This window comes from Tinamus guttatus, unplaced genomic scaffold, assembly GCF_059628265.1.
Source record: "Tinamus guttatus ecotype Peru unplaced genomic scaffold, ASM5962826v1 Tinamus_guttatus_pri_ptg000226l, whole genome shotgun sequence".
Lineage (NCBI taxonomy): Eukaryota > Metazoa > Chordata > Aves > Tinamiformes > Tinamidae > Tinamus > Tinamus guttatus.
The window spans coordinates 4,596,092-4,615,220 of NW_028288760.1; the positions used below are offsets into that span (position 1 = coordinate 4,596,092).

General features: G+C 54.3%; 4 protein-coding genes across 5 annotated transcripts; 1 reads left to right on the forward strand and 3 right to left on the reverse strand.

Annotated features, from left to right (window-relative positions):
- Positions 1–1,199: 1,199 nt before the first annotated feature.
- ARPC5L (actin related protein 2/3 complex subunit 5 like) lies at positions 1,200–3,526 on the reverse strand. Its single transcript, XM_088525453.1, has 3 exons — positions 3,440–3,526; positions 3,079–3,255; positions 1,200–1,353 (listed from the first exon to the last, which is right to left on the reverse strand). Exons 1-3 carry the CDS (start codon positions 3,524–3,526, stop codon positions 1,291–1,293), a joined length of 327 nt encoding a protein of 108 aa, XP_088381579.1. The 3' UTR covers positions 1,200–1,290.
- A 441-nt stretch (positions 3,527–3,967) lies between these two features.
- On the reverse strand, positions 3,968–7,932 carry PPP6C (protein phosphatase 6 catalytic subunit). The gene is made up of 7 exons (XM_088525404.1): positions 7,808–7,932; positions 7,638–7,733; positions 7,160–7,225; positions 6,718–6,859; positions 5,387–5,466; positions 5,031–5,240; positions 3,968–4,299 (listed from the first exon to the last, which is right to left on the reverse strand). The coding sequence occupies exons 1-7, from the start codon at positions 7,880–7,882 to the stop codon at positions 4,051–4,053; spliced, it is 918 nt and encodes a 305-aa protein (XP_088381530.1). The 5' UTR covers positions 7,883–7,932; the 3' UTR covers positions 3,968–4,050.
- Positions 7,933–8,042: 110 nt separating this feature from the next.
- Positions 8,043–10,847, forward strand: RABEPK (Rab9 effector protein with kelch motifs). Its single transcript, XM_088525475.1, has 7 exons — positions 8,043–8,101; positions 8,409–8,554; positions 8,620–8,772; positions 8,840–9,001; positions 9,337–9,486; positions 10,166–10,315; positions 10,560–10,847. The coding sequence occupies exons 1-7, from the start codon at positions 8,043–8,045 to the stop codon at positions 10,841–10,843; spliced, it is 1,104 nt and encodes a 367-aa protein (XP_088381601.1). The 3' UTR covers positions 10,844–10,847.
- Positions 10,848–11,903: 1,056 nt separating this feature from the next.
- HSPA5 (heat shock protein family A (Hsp70) member 5) lies at positions 11,904–15,648 on the reverse strand. Of its 2 annotated transcripts, XM_088525406.1 has the most exons (8): positions 15,532–15,648; positions 15,135–15,365; positions 14,660–14,797; positions 14,305–14,417; positions 13,828–14,218; positions 13,330–13,567; positions 12,965–13,132; positions 11,904–12,614 (listed from the first exon to the last, which is right to left on the reverse strand). In XM_088525406.1, the coding sequence occupies exons 3-8, from the start codon at positions 14,708–14,710 to the stop codon at positions 12,055–12,057; spliced, it is 1,521 nt and encodes a 506-aa protein (XP_088381532.1). In that variant the 5' UTR covers positions 14,711–14,797; positions 15,135–15,365; positions 15,532–15,648; the 3' UTR covers positions 11,904–12,054. The 2 variants fall into 2 exon arrangements, with proteins under 2 accessions (XP_088381532.1, XP_010214189.2); XM_010215887.2 differs by lacking the exon at positions 15,532–15,648 and having other exon boundaries at positions 15,135–15,309.
- Positions 15,649–19,129: the final 3,481 nt, after the last annotated feature.

Genomic DNA, 19,129 nt, shown 5'->3' on the forward strand with positions numbered 1-19,129 from the left:
TAGTTCTGGTTATCTCCACTGGGATGCTATAGCTATTTTAAATTGAGAGAATTTTAAGGAGTGAAACAAACCCCCTCTTCCTGTCTGGGGTAAGAATGGGTGTGTCAGCCAGCTCATTAAAGCTCTCCTCAAGTCACCTCTCACCAGGGCCAGTTGTTAGTGCGCTTTCAGCAGCTGATCCAAACAAGCAGGGAGTGTAAGGGAGCCTCCCCTGCCAGCTGCTCCCGGCACAACGCTGCCTGTGGCGCCAGGCCCAGTCCCTTTCCAGCCGCTGCCCTGTCAGACTCCATCTGCCCAGCACAAAAGGAGCCTCCGCGGGGAGGCTGCAGGAGCGAAGCCTCGCGTGAGGTGCTGTAACTTGAGCTGGAAACCATGAGGCCTTGGGTACTTGTGTGCCTCTGTCTAGGCAAATCAGGGAGAGCCCCTGCGCTCCTTCACAGCAAGCTGCTGCTTATGCTGCCAACTAGACCTTTAGAGATGAGGATAAATTAATACATAAAGAGGTTAATAAGTTTTGAAGTATTTTCTTGACTTCCTAGCATGAACAAGAGCATAAAATAAAATCATGAATAATTCTGCACTATATCAAAGGCTTCTACGGCACAGTGTGCAGTAGCACTTGATTTTGTTTCCTAGAGACAGCATATTTACATTTGAGGATGACTCCTGTAAGGAGCTGAAGAGCACTCTGGCAGAGGTGGGCTCTTAACTTAGAAGTGGTAGAGTGCTGGTCTGCTTTTGAATCAACGGCGGACTTAGTTTAGCTAAAAATAAATTACTTAACTCAGGTGATCAAGAATTTTATTAATGCAGCAGGCACTTTACAATGAAACCAAGCCCACCCTCCAGCTAGGTCTTTGACCACATGCCCCGTATCCTCCTCCTTGGCGCTTCTCCCACTTCACGCAGTCAGAATCTTGCATCAGCCAAAGACACGGCTACCTCTTAAATCAGCAGCACACACAGGCTCTCGTATCACCGCACTTCGATAAAGCAGCATCTGAAAGGACCTCTTCACTTACAGGACTAGGTGGCAGGAGTTTGCCTTTTCTCTGCCTTTTAAAGAAGAGGGGATCAGGGTAAATGTCTTGGTTCCTGTCATCGATACTCAGACCATACAGCAGTGACGTTTGCTCTTCCCCACCTTCATAGCTAAAAGCAGTCCAAGAAGAGGTGGCCACAGTATTTCAGCAGCTGGCAATTTCTCCACCCACAGACCAGTGTCACTCCAGCTAATTCCTCCTTCTGGGTCCAAAATTGATCGTCATCTTGGTTCAGGTTAATAGCATTTTAAACGGTCTTTCTTGCAGTAAGAACTCTTACTATGGAACCTAGTCCACCTACTGCTAATACCTGCAGGGATGACAAAAGGAGAGGGGTGTTACACACAGTCATGGCAGTGCACTCAAAAGGCATCTTAGAAGAACAAACAGTTTGGGGCTTAGTAATGGAGAAGAAATTTATGGTTCTTCTCCAAAAAGCTTGTTTGTTGTGTATAGGCATCTTGGGCTTTTCTTCTCATTCTACTCTCCTTTTTTTTTTTTTTTTTTTTTTTTGCTGTCATAGCTTGAGAAGAGTTCATTAGGAAAAGTCTATTATTTTCTCGAGTGCATGCTGGTGTTTAAGACATTTTAAACAGCTTCAATTTAAGCACTAAACCAACCCAGTCTTGCAGGGTCAGGTTTCCATGATTAGACTCTCACGAGCCTGCGAGGAGTCGGTTATTCTCTTGGTCCAGCTGCTCCATCACGTAAAGCATTAGTAGGTATTGACTAACGTCCACCAAGCCAAGACCACAAAGCATTTTTCCTGTGCTGACTGCTAGCAACAGAACAGGAACTAGAATGGACAATCTGCTCCACCCCAACGCTGCTGCCTTCAGCTGTCTGTGGTGACAGAGCCTGCGCTCACATGGCAGTTCCTTCTTGCTGCGTGTTCTCTAGCTGACTTGGGCTGACAACCATAAAGGGTGCTTGAGTTCACGCCGAATTCGGATCCCTGCTTGTTCCTACGTCCTCGTGTGCTCCCGAGAAGCACCTGCCTCCCTGCCCTGCACAGATGCGCGGGCAGGCCGGGGCCGTGCGCGGGGCCTGCGAAGGGCCCTGCCTTAGCACCCTGCTCGAGCCGGCGGCGCCAGCGCGTCCCTCCCGGGCACGCGGACGCTGCCATCGAAGCACGGGCTGAGCGGGTGGCCTTTCCTCCCGAGCACAAGGCGTCAGCAGCCGGCCTGCTTCACCCGGCCTGCTTCACCAAAGCCGCGCGGCTTGGCGGGCGCCTGCGTGCTCCAAGCACTCGCTCTTCCGGTCAGGGCACAACGGGCAGGGATTTCGTAACCGGGCTGGTGCTCCGCAGTACACCGGAAAAGTCTCCATGGGAAACAGGCAAGAGAAACCGAGCAGAAACCTGTTCCTTGCTGTCCTGAGAACATGTTTTCTCCTCCCCTGCTAAACATTCTGCAAAACAAGTGACAGCTCCCAAGAGCTGGAATCACTACTCTAGAAACACAGTTCCTGTCTTTCCGTAGCTGAGAAAGAGCAGCTTTGCAATGACACAGCGCCGAACAGCTGCCCGTGCAGCACTGGAAGCCCAGGCAGGGGGGAAGAGCTCGGGCACTTCACACCGTTGTCACCTGGCAGGAAGCAGGACCCAGCACTGGTGTCCCAGGCCCCGCTGCAGGATAAAGAGAACGGTAACGTGCAAGAGCTGCTGCACAAAGTGCGTGGCCCCTGTGGCCCTGGCCTGCAAGGAGGCCTTTGTTGTGTAAACTGAACCGTTCTGGACACGGCTGCTGCCAACAGCACGGAGCTCTGCCCAACCTCTGCACCCCGAGGACTACCTGCTCCATTAGCAAGAGGCTCCGCCAGCCCCGCTCGGCCGCACGTGTATGGCCAGGCCCTCCTGCGCCACGGGAGCTCACGGCGCTCCCCTCCGCTCCGCGCTGAGGGCGGCCTTGGAAAAGCAGGCCAAGGCTCAACGAGCGCCAGCGCTGAGAGGGGAGGCCGGAGGAGCCGCCAGCACCGCGTGTCCCCGCGCAGATCCCACCGCGGCGGGCAGGACGCGGCGCCGCGGGGCGCTCACCTTCTCGTGCCACTGCAGCAGGATCGCGCTGCTGTTCTCCGCCGGCTTCTCAAACCCTTCGTAAATGTACTTCATCAACGCGTCGACGTCGTTCCTGTCTAACGAGCTCACGGCCTGTTCTATCTCACTGCTTTTAAAAGACGTGAGGACGCTCAGCGCGATTCCCGCCGCCTCCTCCTGCGAGGACGACAAGGGTTAACGCCAGACCGGGGCAAAACGGAGCCGCGAGCGCAGCCCGGGGGCTCCTAGAAACGTTTCCCCGCGACGGGCGGCGGCACCGAGGGCCGCGTTTCAAGGGGCCCCGCGGCTCCTTCGGAGCCGCGGGGCCCCTTGAAACGCGGCCCTCGGTGCCGCCGCCTACCTGAGCGGAGCCGCCCAGGGCCGCGCGCAGGGCCTCGAAGCCGCCCGCGTCCACGTCGAGGCGGCGGAAGCGCGAGGAGAGCGCCATGCCGCCGCCGCCGGAAGCGGAACGACGGCCGCCGCCGGAACCGGAGGCCAGCGCCCGGAAGCGGAACGGCGGCCGCTGCCGGAACCGGCGCCCAGCGCCCGCCCCCCGCCCCGCAGGGAAGCGCAGGGCCGGCCAGGTAGGAGACGAGTTTATTAAAAACACCAGGAAGGCGCCGCAACGGAGCGGCGGCCGCGCGTACAAACCGCGGAGTCCCGGCAACGGGCAGCCCCTTTGCTGCTGAAATGGCCCCGCGCGCCGGGAACACGGAGCGGAGCAGCACGGCGGCCCCGGGAAGGGCTCCCGCTAAACCCGGGAACGCGGCAGAGCCAGCGCAAAGGCTCCAGCACGAATGGGGGCCGGGGGAGCTAAGGAGCTCGCTACACACACCGTAATACACAATAAACTTAGATAATTTAAACATAAAAAAGGCAAGAGGCAGCATTTCAGCAGCAAAGTGCTCAGTAAAAACTATATTGTAAGGGGATAGTACAAGGGAGAGGGGCAACAGCAGGCTGGGAAAGGTCTCAGAGGAAGTACGGTGTAGTTGTCCTGGGCGGAATTACGCGTTCTGAGTCTGGAACTGCACGGAATAGCTTTGGTTCTCTTGTATTTACGTCTTTAAAGACCATGATCGACGCAATATTTCCACAGCGGTAGCAGTAATTTGGAGCAGACCATACCGTCACCAATTTCTCATCAAACATAAACTTGTAGCCTTCATGCACTAGCTGATGTGCTCTGCAGATGAGTTTTAAGTTGTTGATATGAACGAACTGTAATTTAAAGGAGAAAATAAACAAGCATGTGAATACTGGCTGTGAAGAGCTGCACATCCCCACGCGGGAGCCCTTCCCCTCCCGCAGCCCCCTGGCTGCCACTTTGCTCCCAAGCCCCAGGACGGCCAGGCAGCGGCGTCCCCAGGGCTCGCAGTGCCGTGGTCGGACCGGCCTTCTCAAAACACAGCCCTTCGGTCACTCCAAGGGGGCTACGTCTGCGCCGTGCCCACAGTGCTCTAATATTTTCTGAATACGCTGCCGTAAGAGCGCAACACACCATGGCTTTCCTAATGCAGCCAGTTCAAAGCCTCAGAAGATCAACAAGGTCCAGGCTAGAGAGGTCTGCTTTTCCAGGAAAAATAAACTTTTTTTTTTCCTCCTAAATCTGCAGGGAGGTATGTCTGCACAAAACCTAGTAAAATTAGTCTCATTTTAGGGTTGAAGTTAGAAGGGACCTTTAAAGATCACGTTGTACTTACTGATGTTGCTTTTTAAAAGTGTATCAGCTCAGCTGGCAGATTTTTTGTTTGTATTTTCAACATTGCAATGGCTCCTTTTTCAAGTTGGTTCCTGTTAGCACCACTAAAGCACGAGCACCTTCCTCACAAGCACGCTCAGCGGCGTGACCAGCTCAGTCACCTCCGTTCTGCTCCCGGGCAAACACTGAACTCGCAGCCAAGCACCTTAATCTCCCTCGTAAGCAGAGCCGCTCGCAGCAGCACCGTTACCTCATTCGTCACCTTGGCCCCGAAGAGCCAGCCTGCTCCGCGGGGACTAATGGCCCATGTGTCGACGTCCTCTGGGTCGGACCAGACGAGGTCACAGAAGGCGCCTTTGTGGGGGATTTCTTGATTACGCTCAATGGTTCGAATCTGGTCGAGTGTCTTGATGTCTGGAGAGAGGCCACCGTGCACACACAGAATCTGCTCATCTATTAACTGGAGGACAAGGAGACGGGTGTCAAACTCGCAGCACTGTAATCCAACTCGGGGCACTACCAGTGTGACCATTATGGGCCACCGATTCAAGAGGTCACGTTTAGACAATCTACTTATATTTTTTTAAATGCAGTGTTCACACTTACAGCTGCTATTGTGAGCATGTCAAAGACTTTGGTACAGTATCTCCAAGCATTAGCATTTCCATATTTGGTTTGGCACTCATCTGTTAAACAGAGAATTTTTTTCTTCTTAATGAATCATAAGAAATTCAGGTAATAAGAACTGAGGCAAATATTTATAGAAGAACTTGAAAAGCCAAGTGTGCGATAAAAACCACTCCCCGAAGCACCAGTAGGTGCTCAGCAGGCAGCTCTGTCTTACCAGGGGCACCAGTAGGGAGCACACACAAACGGGTAACGTTTTCACTCGAGCAACGCAAGGAAAACAGGACCTCGGGCAGCACGACTTAGCAACGCTTCCCTGCTGCGCGCGAACCCACCCCTGACTCCACCAGCAGCATCTTTGTACTACACAACTTTACACTGAAGATTTAAGACGAAAATAGCAAAACTACTTCAAGTTTTCCTAACTACAAATAAGATTTACAGTAGTTTTGTTTAACTAGAAAGCAAAATAAGACCCAATTATCTCTAAGCTTTGTAAAACCAGAAAGCAAGCATAAAAAGAAAGGAAGGAGACACAGATGAGTTCAAACTATAGAAATGTGGCAATAAAGTGGATGTAATCAATCCCGGGCCATAAGCCTTGGCAGGAAAGTATTTCTTTGGAGCCTAAAACCATTTGTCAACACTTACACTTGCTCTTGTTGCCACACTGCCCTCCAAAAATGCATGTTACAAAGAGCACATTGTCTGTGGCAGCTGTTGCAGGTATTTCTCAGGGTTTCCTGAGATTTCATTAGTCTCATGCAATACAAAGTTTCCAAGCAATTTAATTTTGACAGTTTTTAGCACAGTTGCTTTCCTGCTAATTCCCTGTCAGCAGCAGTCTCCCACGTGCCTTCTATTGAAAATACATAGCTCCCACAGCTAAAAATCAAAGATTGTGCAGATTTTGCTGTAGTGAAAACTGAAGAGAATTACAGTAAATTTGTGATTTCTTCTGGATCCCTTCACTAAGAGATACCAAAGCTCGTTCTGTACAAATGTATTTTCTTTCTCTGTCTCTAAAATCAAATATGGTACTGAAACACAAATAAAAAACCAAATGCTGGAAGAAAATAGAAGAGCTAAGACTTTGTCAGATTAGGGTTTGACTTGAGGCACGAGAAGTCCAGCTGTGAACTGCTGGACTAAACATGTTCTGCTGAAGCTAACTTTACTCTGCCCATTCCACACTTGCTCCCCGGAGCCACATGTGCTGCTGCATTCCAAATCAGATGTCCAAACGGAAAGGCAAGGCAGTTGTTTATTACATTAGCCATCACTCAGAAAACATTTGGATAAAGACTTACCATAAAATCCATACACTTGTGTTATCTGCCTGCTTTCATGATTGCCTCGCAACAGTGTGATACGATCGGGCCACTTAGCTTTTAGTGCAAGAAGGTAAGTGAAAGTCTCAAGACTATAATAGCCTCTATCTACAAAGTCACCCTGCAAGTCAAAAAAATTGATAAACGGAGAAACAGTCATGTTAAAATGCAAAGCGACAGATCCACTCTCAATTTCTCAGTGCAATAAAGAGATGTAGTGCTGAAAGGAAGCCTGCCACCAGTGCTGTAGGAAGACACGGCCTGTGGTTGTTTGGGGTTTCAGTGTAATGCTGAAGCGGTCCCCGCGTCCCCCGCTCGCAGCGCGGCCCTGGCTACGCCGGGGCTCGGGCCGGCCCCCGCGCGCCGCAGCGCGCCCGGCGTTCAGCTCCACAGCCCTCCCCGCGCGCCGCGGCGCACGTACCATGAAGATGTAGTTGGTGTCGGGGACCTGCCCGCCGGTCCGGAACAGCTCGCACAGGTCATAGAACTGCGGGGGCACAGGCGTGAGCGCGGCGCCGTGGGTACCGCCTGGGCACCGGGCCCCGCGGGTACCGCCCCGGCACCGACACCCGGCCCCGCGGGTACCGTCCCGGCACCGGGCCCCGCGGGTACCGCCCGGGCACCGGCACCAGGCCCCGTGGATCTGGCACCCACAGCGGGCGTCGCGGGCACCACCTTGGCACCAGGCCTCACTGGTATCGCCCCGGCACCGGTACTGGGCCCCACTGGTACCGCCCTGGCACCAGCCCCGTAGGCACCAACCCAGCACCAGCACTGGGCATCGCGGGTACCGCCCCGGCGCCGGGCCCCGTTGGTACCGCCCCGGCGCCGGGCCCCGCGGGTCTGGCAGCAGCAGCGGGTGCCGCGGCGGGGCCGGGCGTGGGGCCGCGGCGCGTTACCTGCCCGTGGATGTCGCCGCAGACGGTGACGGGCGTAGACACAGGCTGCACGTTGGACTCCTCCAGCAGCAGGTCGCACACGTAGTCGCAGAGGCGCTGCGGGGCAGAGCGGGTGAGCGCGGGCCCCGCCGCCCCGCTCCCGGCCGCCCCGGCCCGCCGCCCCGCGGCACCTTGAGGTCGTTCTCGGGCAGGTACTTGCAGAGCCGCGCGATCTCCACGTACTTGTCCAGGTCCAGCGGCGCCATCTTGCACAGCGGCTCTGCGGCCGGAAGCGGAGCCCGCCACTTCCGGAGAGCGCCGGGGGCCCGGCGCCCCCCGCCGGCAGCCGGAAGCCACGGCCAGTTCCGGCGCCCCGCTTCCTCCCGGTGCCGGAAGCGCGTGCGGCCGTGCTCGCTGGGCGCCGCCATGACGCCGCGGGCGCTGCCGGAGCTGCCGCGGGGCTGCGCGCCGCGCGCCGGGACCTGGTGAGGGCGGGGGGAGCGGGACGGGGCGGGGGGAGCGGGGCGGGACCTGGTGAACGGGGCAGGGGAACGGGGCGGGACGGGACCTGGTGAGGGCGGGGGGAGCGGGACGGGACGCGGGGAGCGGGGCGGGACCTGGTGAACGGGCAGGGGAACGGGCGGGACGCGGGGGGACGGGACGGGACCTGGTGAACGGAGGGGGGAACGGAACGGGGCGGGGGGAGCGGGACGGGACCTGGTGAACGGGCAGGGGAACGGGGCGGGACGCGGGGAGCGGGGAGCCGGCCGCTAAGCGCCCTGGCGCCCGCAGGTACCGGCTGTCGCCGCGCGGGGAGCGGCCCCGCGCGCGCGTGGGCCACGGCTGCGTGCTGGTGCCGGGCGGGCCGGGCCGCGTGCTGCTGCTGGGCGGCGCCGACGCGGCGGGCGCCTTCGCGGACGCGCACTTCGTGGAGCTCGGTGAGGCGCGGCCGGGCGGGCGGGCCGGGGCGCCGCGGCCGCCGCCAACGCGCCGTGTCCCGCAGGCGCCCTGCGCTGGGTGCCGGCCGCGTGGCGCGGGCTGCGGCCGCGCTACGAACACGCCACGGCGCTGCCCGCCGCGCGCCCCGCGCGCCTCTGGGTGTTCGGCGGCGCCCACCGCGCCGGCAACCGCGGCTGCGTCCAGGTGCTGGAGCCCGGTGAGTGCCGCCCGCCGCCGCCGTGCCGCCCGCCGCCCGGCCGGAGCCTCACGGGCTGCCTCCGCAGGCACGGGCGCATGGCGGAGCCCCGGCGTGGCGGGCGTCCCGCCGCAGCCGCGCACCTTCCACACCTCCTCGGCCCTCGTCGGCGAGCGCCTCTACGTGTTCGGCGGCGGCGAGCGCGGGGCCGAGCCTGTGCCCGACCGGCAGCTCCACGTCTTCGACACAGGTGCCCCGAGCGCTCCGGCCGCCGCGCGAGGCTGTGCCCCGGGTTTAGGGAGCGGAGCCTGGGGCGCTGCTTTGGCCGTGTCGCTGCTGGGTGGCGTGTGCACGGGCAGCTCCGGCCCTTGGCAGCCTTTGCTGCGGTTGTCCTGCGGGCTGAGCCAGCCCTGCCTGCACCCGGGGTCCAGGCTGTGCGTGGAGCTCCAGCCCAGCGCTCCGTTGCGCTTGATAACGGGCGCGGACCCTCCTGAGCGGCTGCGGGAGCACATGCTGGGAAGCATCAGCACTGCTGGCCCCGGCGCTTCCAGAGTTCTCCTAACGCCTGTGTACTTCTGTCTTTAGCCACCTTGACTTGGTCCCAGCCAGATGTTCATGGTGATCCCCCTTCTCCTCGGCATGGACATGTGGTGGTTGCAGTTGGGACCAAACTTTTTATACATGGCGGTTTAGCTGGTGATGTTTTTTACAATGATCTGTTCTGCATTGACATAAGTGAGTATGGCTACAGGTTCCTTAGAGCAATAGCTATTGCACAATGTATTTTGCTTTCAGGGAGACCTTTTTTTTCTAAAAGACAGTTCTTAAGTGCAGTAGATATGTTTCAGGAAGGAGGACGCGGGATGAGGTACTCTTCTTTTGCTCTTTCTACCCAGGTAAGCACACGGAAAGGGAGTTGTGCAGGCTCAGCCGCTCCTCCTCAGGCAGGAGGAAGTCTCCCTCACCGCCCCAGTGTGTGAAAGCCTCCATTACACTGTTTTGTCCATGATATAAGAGACGCAAGTGTTAATGTGAAAAGAGTTAATTTAATTAAAGCTGGGCAGCTCCATTTCATGGGAAGGAAACCACCTTCTCCTCCTCAGGAGGAAATGTCTGTGAATATTGTCACTTCTTGTTCAGCTTTACACAAAACCGCACACTCCTCCTGCAGAGCAGTATCCAGTAGCCTGCACCTGAATTTGGATGCTTCTCTCTAAAAGAAAGAGCAGTGTTTGTGGTGTGAACTCTGGAAAGCAAAGCCTTACAGTGAACCCTCTTTTTAAAAATAAAGGAAAACCAAATATTGGGGTAGTTTCCCTGAAATGTATTGTTATCCCATTTACACTTAAAAACAGGGCTTTTATTTTTCATTTGTAAAGCATGGCCATCGCTACGTGTTGCTTTTCTCCAGCAGATGACATGAAGTGGGTTAAGATATCGGCTACGGGCGACGTCCCAGGAGGACGGGCAGCTCACTCCTCCGCCGCGTTCAAAGAGCACTTGTACATTTTCGGTGGGATGGATCCAACCGGGGCGCTGGATACTACGTACAAATATCACATAGGTAGGGGGGCCTTTCGTAGCTGTGCACTGGTAAATACTACTCTGTCTGAAATACTACCCCTGCCCTTCAGTTTCATCTTAGTTTCTTTACGCCAGTGTAATACTAAAGTAATGCTGACCTTAGCTCTAGTACTTTTTGTAAAGATACAGTAAATGTAGTAGCGAAGTAGCCCGTGACTGGCGGTGCTGCTGCTCCCGTTCCAGGTGTGTCTGACTGAAGCTGTCCTCCCTCTCCTGCCCCGCAGAGCAGCAGCAATGGACACTCCTGCAGTTCGAGTCCCCGCTGCCCGCAGCAAGGCTGGACCATTCCATGTGCGTCATTCCCTGGCACACTCGTGCCAGCTGCGATGATGCAGATGAAGCAGGGAAGGGAGCAGCAGTGCTGGGCAGCGACACGGCTGACCTGCTGCAGAGCACCGAGGAGGCGGCGGGTGCTGAGGAGCCCCTGCTGCACCTGCTCTTCGTGTTCGGAGGGATGAGCGCGCAGGGGGAGATGCACAGCGACTGCATCGTGAGCCTCATCGAGTAGCGGGTGCGTGCGGGATCCCTGCGGCAGCAGCTGCTTCTCCCAGGCCCTGCTCAGAGCAGCGGCTGTAACTGAAGTTTTCAATAAAGCTCCTGCCCTCCCAGGCGGGTGCTGATGCCTCCAGCATGCTCTGGCTCCACATCCTTGGTATGTCCCAGCTGGGGAGCAAGAGCCTCTACCCCCACAGGGCAGTTCCAGGGGGAAGGAAACAAGGCCTGAGGGAGGCTGCAGTGCCAAGGAGTGACCCTCCTCCCCTCAGCAGAACCTGCTCTTACACCATGCAGGTAGAGCTGGGTTTAAGCACAAGGCTACACACACCTGCAGCCAAAGCAGTTTTCTTTTGCCAAGGGTGGCAAATGCAGAGTTCTGCACACAGGGATTATTCCTTCCTTGCCCTCAGAACATGGGCCAGAGATGAAGAGCTAGAACTGTCCTGCAGAACTAAGAAGTTTAGGGTAATGTTTTAAGCTCAAGGCACTGTAATAGGACAGGACTGACACCTGATACCTCAGGCAGCAACTGAAGCCTTAAAAGCTGGCTCTTACTACACACTAGCTTTTAAGCTAGAGGTATTTCAGAATTATGTAATACAAAGTTTAAAACTACACTTTGAAACCATATCAGATCTCTACCCACTTACTGTCACCTCTCCCCCAGCAGACTAGGGCCAGCTATCTAAATGGCTGGACTATGATCCAAGTTTCTGCTTAGATGAATCATCTAAGGTCTGAGAACTGTACTAACTAAACTAAAGCAGTACTCTAGGAAAAAAGAAGTCCTCATGGTGAAGAGTTACTCTAGCAATATATGATCAAAAAGTAACACATATCTACAAGGTGTGTAGCAACACCAGCTACTTCTACCAAGAGGAAAAAACAAGCTAGGACAAAATCCAGTGTAAATAACAAATTTATTGTGGTCACTTCAGGTAGAAAAACTCTACACCAAATGCACATGACCCAGCTGTTAAATAGAATACTTCCACTGCGGATACTTCTAAACCCCCTTGTCATTTACACTCCCCCCGCTACCCTGCCCTCCCCCAACAACAAGCAACTGCTAATGAAAAGCAGTAAACAGCCACTTCGGGCTAGCATTTCCAGCTCCACTCACGAGTGAAGATTCAGAGTTACATTCCAAGTTAGAGTTCATATTTAAACAAGTGTTCCTGAGTCCAATATATATACACACACCACATTCAGAGATGCCAGTATCTACAATTCATCCTTTTCTCCTGCTTCTTCTTCACCAGGGGGAGGGCCTGCACTTCCGTAGAGCTTACTAACAATTGGCTGAACGACTTCCTCCAGCTCCTTCTTTTTCGCTTTGAAGTCTTCTATGTCAGCATCCTGATGGCTTTCAAGCCACTCAATCTTTTCCTCTACTGCTTTCTCTATTGTTTCCTTGTCTTCAGAGGAGAGCTTGCCACCCAGCTTCTCCTTGTCTCCAATCTGATTCTTCAGGGAGTAGGCATAGCTTTCCAGCTCATTCCGGGAATCAATACGTTCTTTAAGCTTCTTGTCTTCCTCAGCAAACTTCTCAGCATCATTAACCATTCTCTCAATCTCTTCTGGTGTCAGCCGATTCTGATCATTTGTAATTGTGATCTTGTTTTTGTTCCCAGTGCCCTTGTCTTCAGCCGTGACTCGGAGGATCCCGTTCACATCTATCTCAAAGGTAACCTCAATCTGTGGGACACCACGAGGAGCAGGAGGGATTCCCGTCAGGTCGAAAGTTCCCAGAAGATGGTTATCTTTGGTAAGAGGACGCTCACCTGCAGGAGACACTTAGTTGTTACTTTCTTGCCCATGTGTTTTACCCTTTTTCTGGAGCATATGAGCTCTAAGCTACAGGTTATTTGTCAATTTAAACTTTGCAACAGACTCCAATCTCTTTACACACCAACAATACCATTTCCCACAGAAAGACTTTCCAAACTCTCCATAAGAAAAATGAACATGTTTGAAAGTGTATTAACAGCTTTTGGTGCTATGCCCTGCCTCCACAAGGACACGGAGATTAGCAAACACACACACACTGCAGCCTTTGTAAGAAGGGAGTAGGATGCACAAGTGCCAAGACATTTTCCAGCTGCTCACATGACCTGTCACAGGTAACACTTACCTTCATAAACCTTGATGGTCACTGTTGGCTGGTTGTCAGAAGCTGTGGAGAAGATCTGAGACTTCTTTGTGGGAACAACAGTGTTTCTTGGGATCAGTTTAGTCATGACACCTCCAACAGTCTCAATGCCAAGTGTCAAAGGACACACATCAAGCAAGACCAAGTCACCTAAAATGGATCAAGGTTAAGACTGTGATAAAGCCCCAGGTTCCTCTTGACAGGGCACAATGTCCTACCACTGTGGACTTGGCCCATAAGGAGCCTTAGGATTCTAAGGCCTGGAAAAGGGAACATAATTCAGCTCTCCCCATACAGCATAGGTGTCAACAGGCAGTACTGACAATTCAGGGCCCATAGTTACTTACCTGTGTCTTGGTCCCCGGAGAGAACACCAGCCTGAACAGCTGCCCCATAGGCTACAGCCTCATCAGGGTTAATGCCCCGAGAAGGCTCCTTGCCATTGAAGAATTCTTTGACAAGTTGCTGTATCTTAGGGATGCGAGTAGAGCCACCAACAAGGACGATCTCATCAATATCAGATTTCTTGAGGTCAGAATCTTCCAGAACTTTCTGAACAGGCTTCATAGTAGAACGGAAGAGATCCTAGGAAGAGGAGGACAGTTCAGACTGTATTCCCCACATTTAATTGTGGACTTAAGGTACAGAGAACCACAGTTACAGAATACCATCTAAACCAGTAACTCTCCTCCTCCCCAGTCACCCTGGGAGAGGGTAACTTCTTTCAAATTAACAGATTTATACCCTGCTCAAAACCAAGATTGCACTATGAAATGCAACACACCCCCATAGTCGCACACTGCCAGTTTAGAACGAAGCTAGTGCAGCTACCTTTAGACACTTACCATGTTGAGTTCCTCAAACTTGGCCCTTGTGAGCGTCTCGGAGAAATCCTCCCCTTCAAAGAAGGATTCTATTTCAATCCTGGCCTGGTGCTGAGATGACAAGGCTCGCTTTGCCTTCTCCACTTCCCGCCTTAGCTTCTGTACAGCTCTGTTATCCTTCCTGACATCTTTTCCAGTTTTCTTTTTGTAGAGTTTGATGAAGTGCTCCATAACACGTTGGTCAAAGTCTTCTCCACCCAGGTGAGTGTCTCCATTAGTAGCCACAACTTCGAAGACTCCATTGTCAATCGTGAGGAGGGAGACATCGAAAGTCCCACCGCCCAAGTCAAATACGAGGATGTTCTTCTCACCCTCTCTCTTGTCCAATCCATAAGCAATGGCAGCAGCTGTTCTGTATGGAAAATAGTCAAGTTAAACTTGGCTTTCTACTCCCCACCACCTTCCCCTCCTCCTTTCAAGATATTTAAGGCCACTTACGGCTCATTAATAATTCTCATCACATTCAATCCAGCAATAGTGCCAGCATCTTTTGTAGCCTGACGCTGAGCATCATTGAAGTAGGCCGGCACTGTAACAACAGCATGGGTAACCTGGATAAGGGAAAAAAAAATGAAGGGAAGTTTAGTTTAGAGGTGACCTTGGTAACATTAATGGAAGTAGTTCATTCATCTCTAAATAGAAGTAAAAACCCCAAAAGCCCTTGCAATTGGGTTGCACCACAGAAAATGAGAATAGGAGTTTACAAGCGCATGGTCAGTCCACAGACTCAGCTATCTTTTAGTTCTGTAAAACTGCTGCTTTAAATTCTCCCAAGTAACATCTATCTACTTACTTTCTTCCCTAAGTAAGCCTCCGCAGTTTCCTTCATCTTTGTCAAAACCATAGCAGAAATTTCTTCAGGAGCAAATGTCTTTGTCTGTCCACCACCAACATCCACTTGTATATGGGGCTTGGCTTTCTTCTCAATAACCTAAGAAATACAGACTAGATGTCACATCCCAGCAGTTCATGATTTTTTTCCTTAGTAGAAAACTACATACTTTTGGTCTTACAGAGAATTAAAGACCCTCAACAATGACCATTAATTTGAATGCTAGCCTTTCGTAACCTTGTGCCACCTCACTGCACCACAGCACATCTCAGCAAGGCTACAAATCTGCAGAGCGACTCAAATGTTGAGCTCTGCTTCGTTAGCCAAGTGACACAGGGCAGCACTGACAAACGCTCCTCTGAGGAGAGGCCTCCCCCTGCCCTCCAACTTTTCCCCCCCCCCCACCCCCACCACTTTTCCCGAGCTCTGTGGGCACCTTGAAAGGCAGGTACTTGATGTCCTGCTGCACCGAGGGGTCGTTCCAGGTGCGGCCGATGAGCCGCTTGGCATCAAACACAGTGTTCTCGGGTTGGAGGTGAGCTGGTTCTTGGCAGCATCGCCCGATCAGACGCTCGCCCTCGGGTGTGAACGCCACGTAGGACGGCGTGATGCGGTGCCCTGGTCGTTGGCGATGATTTCCACGCGGCCGTTCTTGAACACGCCGACACTGTGGCAGCAACGCGGGGGGGTCGCGATGTCAGACGCACCGGGGACGCTGCCCCCCCGCGGCCCCCAGGCCGCTCCGCTCCCCTTCCCCTCCCCCCCTCCAAGGCCCGGCCGCCGCCGCAGGCCGTTCCGCCGCCCACCCGCCACGGCCCGGCCGCCCCACGCACCAGGAGTAGGTTGTGCCCAGGTCGATGCCCACCACCGTGCCCACATCCTCCTTCTTCTCCTCGTCGTCGGCGCACACGGCGCCCAGCAACAGCACTGCCAGCAGGAGCCGCCTCATGTCGCCCGCTCTCGCGTCGCCGCCGCCCTACGGAGAAGCCGCGGTCAGGAGGCGCCGCCGGCACAAAATGGAGGCGCCACGTGCGCGGCCAGGCCCCAGCCCCCCCGGCCCGGTCCTGCCCGCCGCCACTCACCACAGCCGCCACTCGCCACAACTGCCGCTGAGCGCCTGGGCCGCGCCGCACGCCCTTATATACCCTCCGTTTCTCCTTCGTGGAGCCTCGCCATTGGCGGCGGCGCCCGCGCTGGAGCCTCCCCATTGGCTGGCTGCTACTAAGCTGGCCTTCCCCCATTGGCGGGAAGCGGGCGGGCGCAGTGACTCGGCTGGCGCGCCCCCCTCGCGCCGCCGGATTGGTTGACGCCGCCAGCGTCGCGGACCTATCCGCGGAAGAGCGTGAGCCAGGCGGAGGGAGCCCATTGGCTGGGCGCGCGGTTGCGCGGCTGCGGCGGCGGGCCCTTCTGGAAGTTTCTATGGTTACCGTCAGGGCCCGCCATTTCGGGCGGCGCCGCGGGGCGAGGCCGCGGCCCGGCGTCCCTGTCTTCCCCCATGTACCCGCAGCCCGGCGCCCCCCTCTCCCCGCGGCCATGTGCCCTATCCAGGGCCATCGTCCCTGCTCTGTGTGGCGCGGATTCACTGACCCCCACGGGGTAGGGCCCTGCCCCCCGGCGTGCCCTGTACCGGGCAGCGGCGGACGACGGCGTGCCTGTGGCCTGCCTTGTACCTGCCACAGTAGCACGTGTGCCCACGGCGCCTGCCTGCGCGGCCCTGCCTTTGTAGGGGTTCCCACTGAAAACTCCAGCGCAGAGCTTGTGTGGAGAAAGTAATAGTGATATAAAATGAGAAATTGAAGCTGTTAATAACCTTTGGGTGATACTAGATCTAAGCTAAATGTGTATAATTATAAATCATGAGTGAGAGAGACGGGGCTATGTTCGGGCGCCTTTGTTCACATGTAGAGCACCGTAAAACACCCTCTTTCATGAGTTGTGCCCGGCCTAGCTGCTGGGTTCCTTCATAACGCAGAGAGAGCCCTCATGGAAAGAGCTGATGAGAGATAAGGTGCCAAAATGAGTCTGTAAATACCATTTTGATCTTGCTGCTGTTAGCCCTGTTTGGAAATGTGTTTCTGTATCCTTTTTTCTATATGGATTTTTTTTTATTGCTTCTGCATTGCATTCATGTTTGTTTGACTTTCTCCATTTAAGAATCCTGAGGTGACTGAAGCAAATTATTGAGCTTAGTCACTGGAAGAGAATTATTTCTTGTATAGCTCTGAGTCCTGGGAGCCATAGGTAATGTAAGTATTTTATTTCTCCTTTGGAAATCTTGAGCAGGTAAGGAGGTGGTTTCATAATTCTAGACCTTAGGCTCATTTTCCATATTTCTGTAGGGGACACAACTTTATAAATGCAGTAGCTATTCAGCATTACTGCCTGGAATACAGTGTGGCTGTAGTTGGCTGTGTTGTAGCAAACAAAACAATGTGCTAATGCATTGTGTATTTGGGTTCGATTAACATTTTTCTTGTATTTCAGTTTTCCAGAGCTGTTTGTAAGAGAAAAAAAAAAAAAGAAGTTATAGCTCTGGCGTTTTATCAGAGAAGAAAATGCAAGGTAGTAACTCTGCCAGTTAAGAAAAGGACGTGTAGACAAAACTTTGGGGAGTGACAGATACAAAATATCAACTTTGTGTCTCGTGTTCGGCTGGTTGTTGCTGAGAGGTGCACAGATAATCCAGGCAGAAAAAGAAAGCAGCTCTGGTGACTCAGGAAGTTGCTTTTTTACTTAAATCCCTGCTAACTGAGGCTCAAGGTCTGCATGCCACATACACAATCCAATCTCTGCGAATCCTGGAACTGCGGAGGATTCCCAGTGTTTGAGTAACATTAAGCATTTAGGATTATTCCTCATATTCCAAACTATTACAAGGTGTTCTGTTTGTAATTGAGCAATGAAGTGCAGAGTTCAACTAAAAGTGGTACTTAAGCATCCATAACCATATTTTTATTTTGAGACAACAGACTTTTAAAATCTTCATTGGTAGCCCATTTCTATATAATATATTTTGTTCTGCCATTGAGAATTCCCTCTGGTATTTCTACTGGGTATATTTGACTTGTGTGTGTTCTGAGGAGAAAGTACTTAAGGGTTAGGTTGGGTGTCATAGTTTTGTAGACGACCCTGATCCTGCAAATAAATCACACCGTAACTTTAGCATTCAGTTACTCGGTGCCTCTTTTTCCACTGTAGAGTTGTATAAGGCTCATCTATAACATGAGCAGTCAGTAAGGTTCGTATGTTTTTGAGAATCATGTGTGTGAGGTGAAAAAGGGCAAAGTAACAATCATCCTGATGCTGCAATACATGACTCGTGTCTTAGTCTCAAGTTGTAGCTGTTGGTTTCTATTATTAAGCAGTTGCTATTGGCCACCCTAGATTGCTCCATACAGGGCAGTCTTTTCACGTTTAGCGTAGCCACCTCAGAACAACACTGTGCTTTTTGATCCGCTTCTATGACTGGCGTATAGGGATCTTACCTGTTAGGGAGGCTGGAAATGGAAGGCAGGATACATCTTGGAATGTCCCAGAGATAAGTGCTGGTCATCCAAATGGCATCTTCAACAGAGACGAACCCTGTAGTAGCAGGATTATATAACGGATGATTTTTTTTAATGTGACAAAATAGGCCCCCATCACAGATGCAGCACAATAAACACGGGAGGTTTCACTTGCTCTTCCCATCAGCGAGTAATTTCCTGTCACAAAAACGTCTTTTCCAAATTGTTCCTCAGTTCAGAGATGAGCAGCCTTTCGCCCATGTAGTTCCTCCTCCAAACCAGGCGCCTCCAAAAATAGATAGGAGCTGGGAAGAAAATGTGCAGAATGGGCAGGTTAGCGGTGCTAAATAAAGCCCGTGTTGCGGGCGCCCTGGGGAGGCCTGTGCCAGGAGGGCTGCCCGCCGGGGCCTGGCGCGGGCAGGGGGGACGCGGAGCAGCACCCGCTGCGTCGGCAGCGCGGCGGGCGCCAGGGCCGCGCTGCGGCCGCGGAGACCCCCATTCCCGTGTAAACTGAGAGCGTGTGCGCCGGGTCACTGCGCTAGCGGAGCTGCCGGCCCGCAGCGGCGCGGGAAGCGGGGCTGCTACAAGTCGTCCGCGCCAGCAGCGGGGACGCTGCTAGAGGAGCGGGCCGGGCTCGGGACCCGCAGCGCCCCCGCTCCACGTGCCCTGGGCTGCGGGGCTCGGTTGTTCGCGGCCAGGGCCGCCGAGGAGCCCTGGGCAGGGGGCTGCCAAGCGGCGCCGCCGTCGCCGGCGCGGGGCTGCGGCTCCCGGGCCGCTGAGGTGGCCGCCCTCGGGGCCGGGGCCGGGGCGGCGCCGCGCGGCCCGGCGGGCGGCCGGACTACATGTCCCAGGCGGCGGCGCGGCGGGCGCTCCTGCGCAGTGCGAGGCGCCGCGCGCTGGCTCGGCCCGCAGCGGCAGCGGGCGG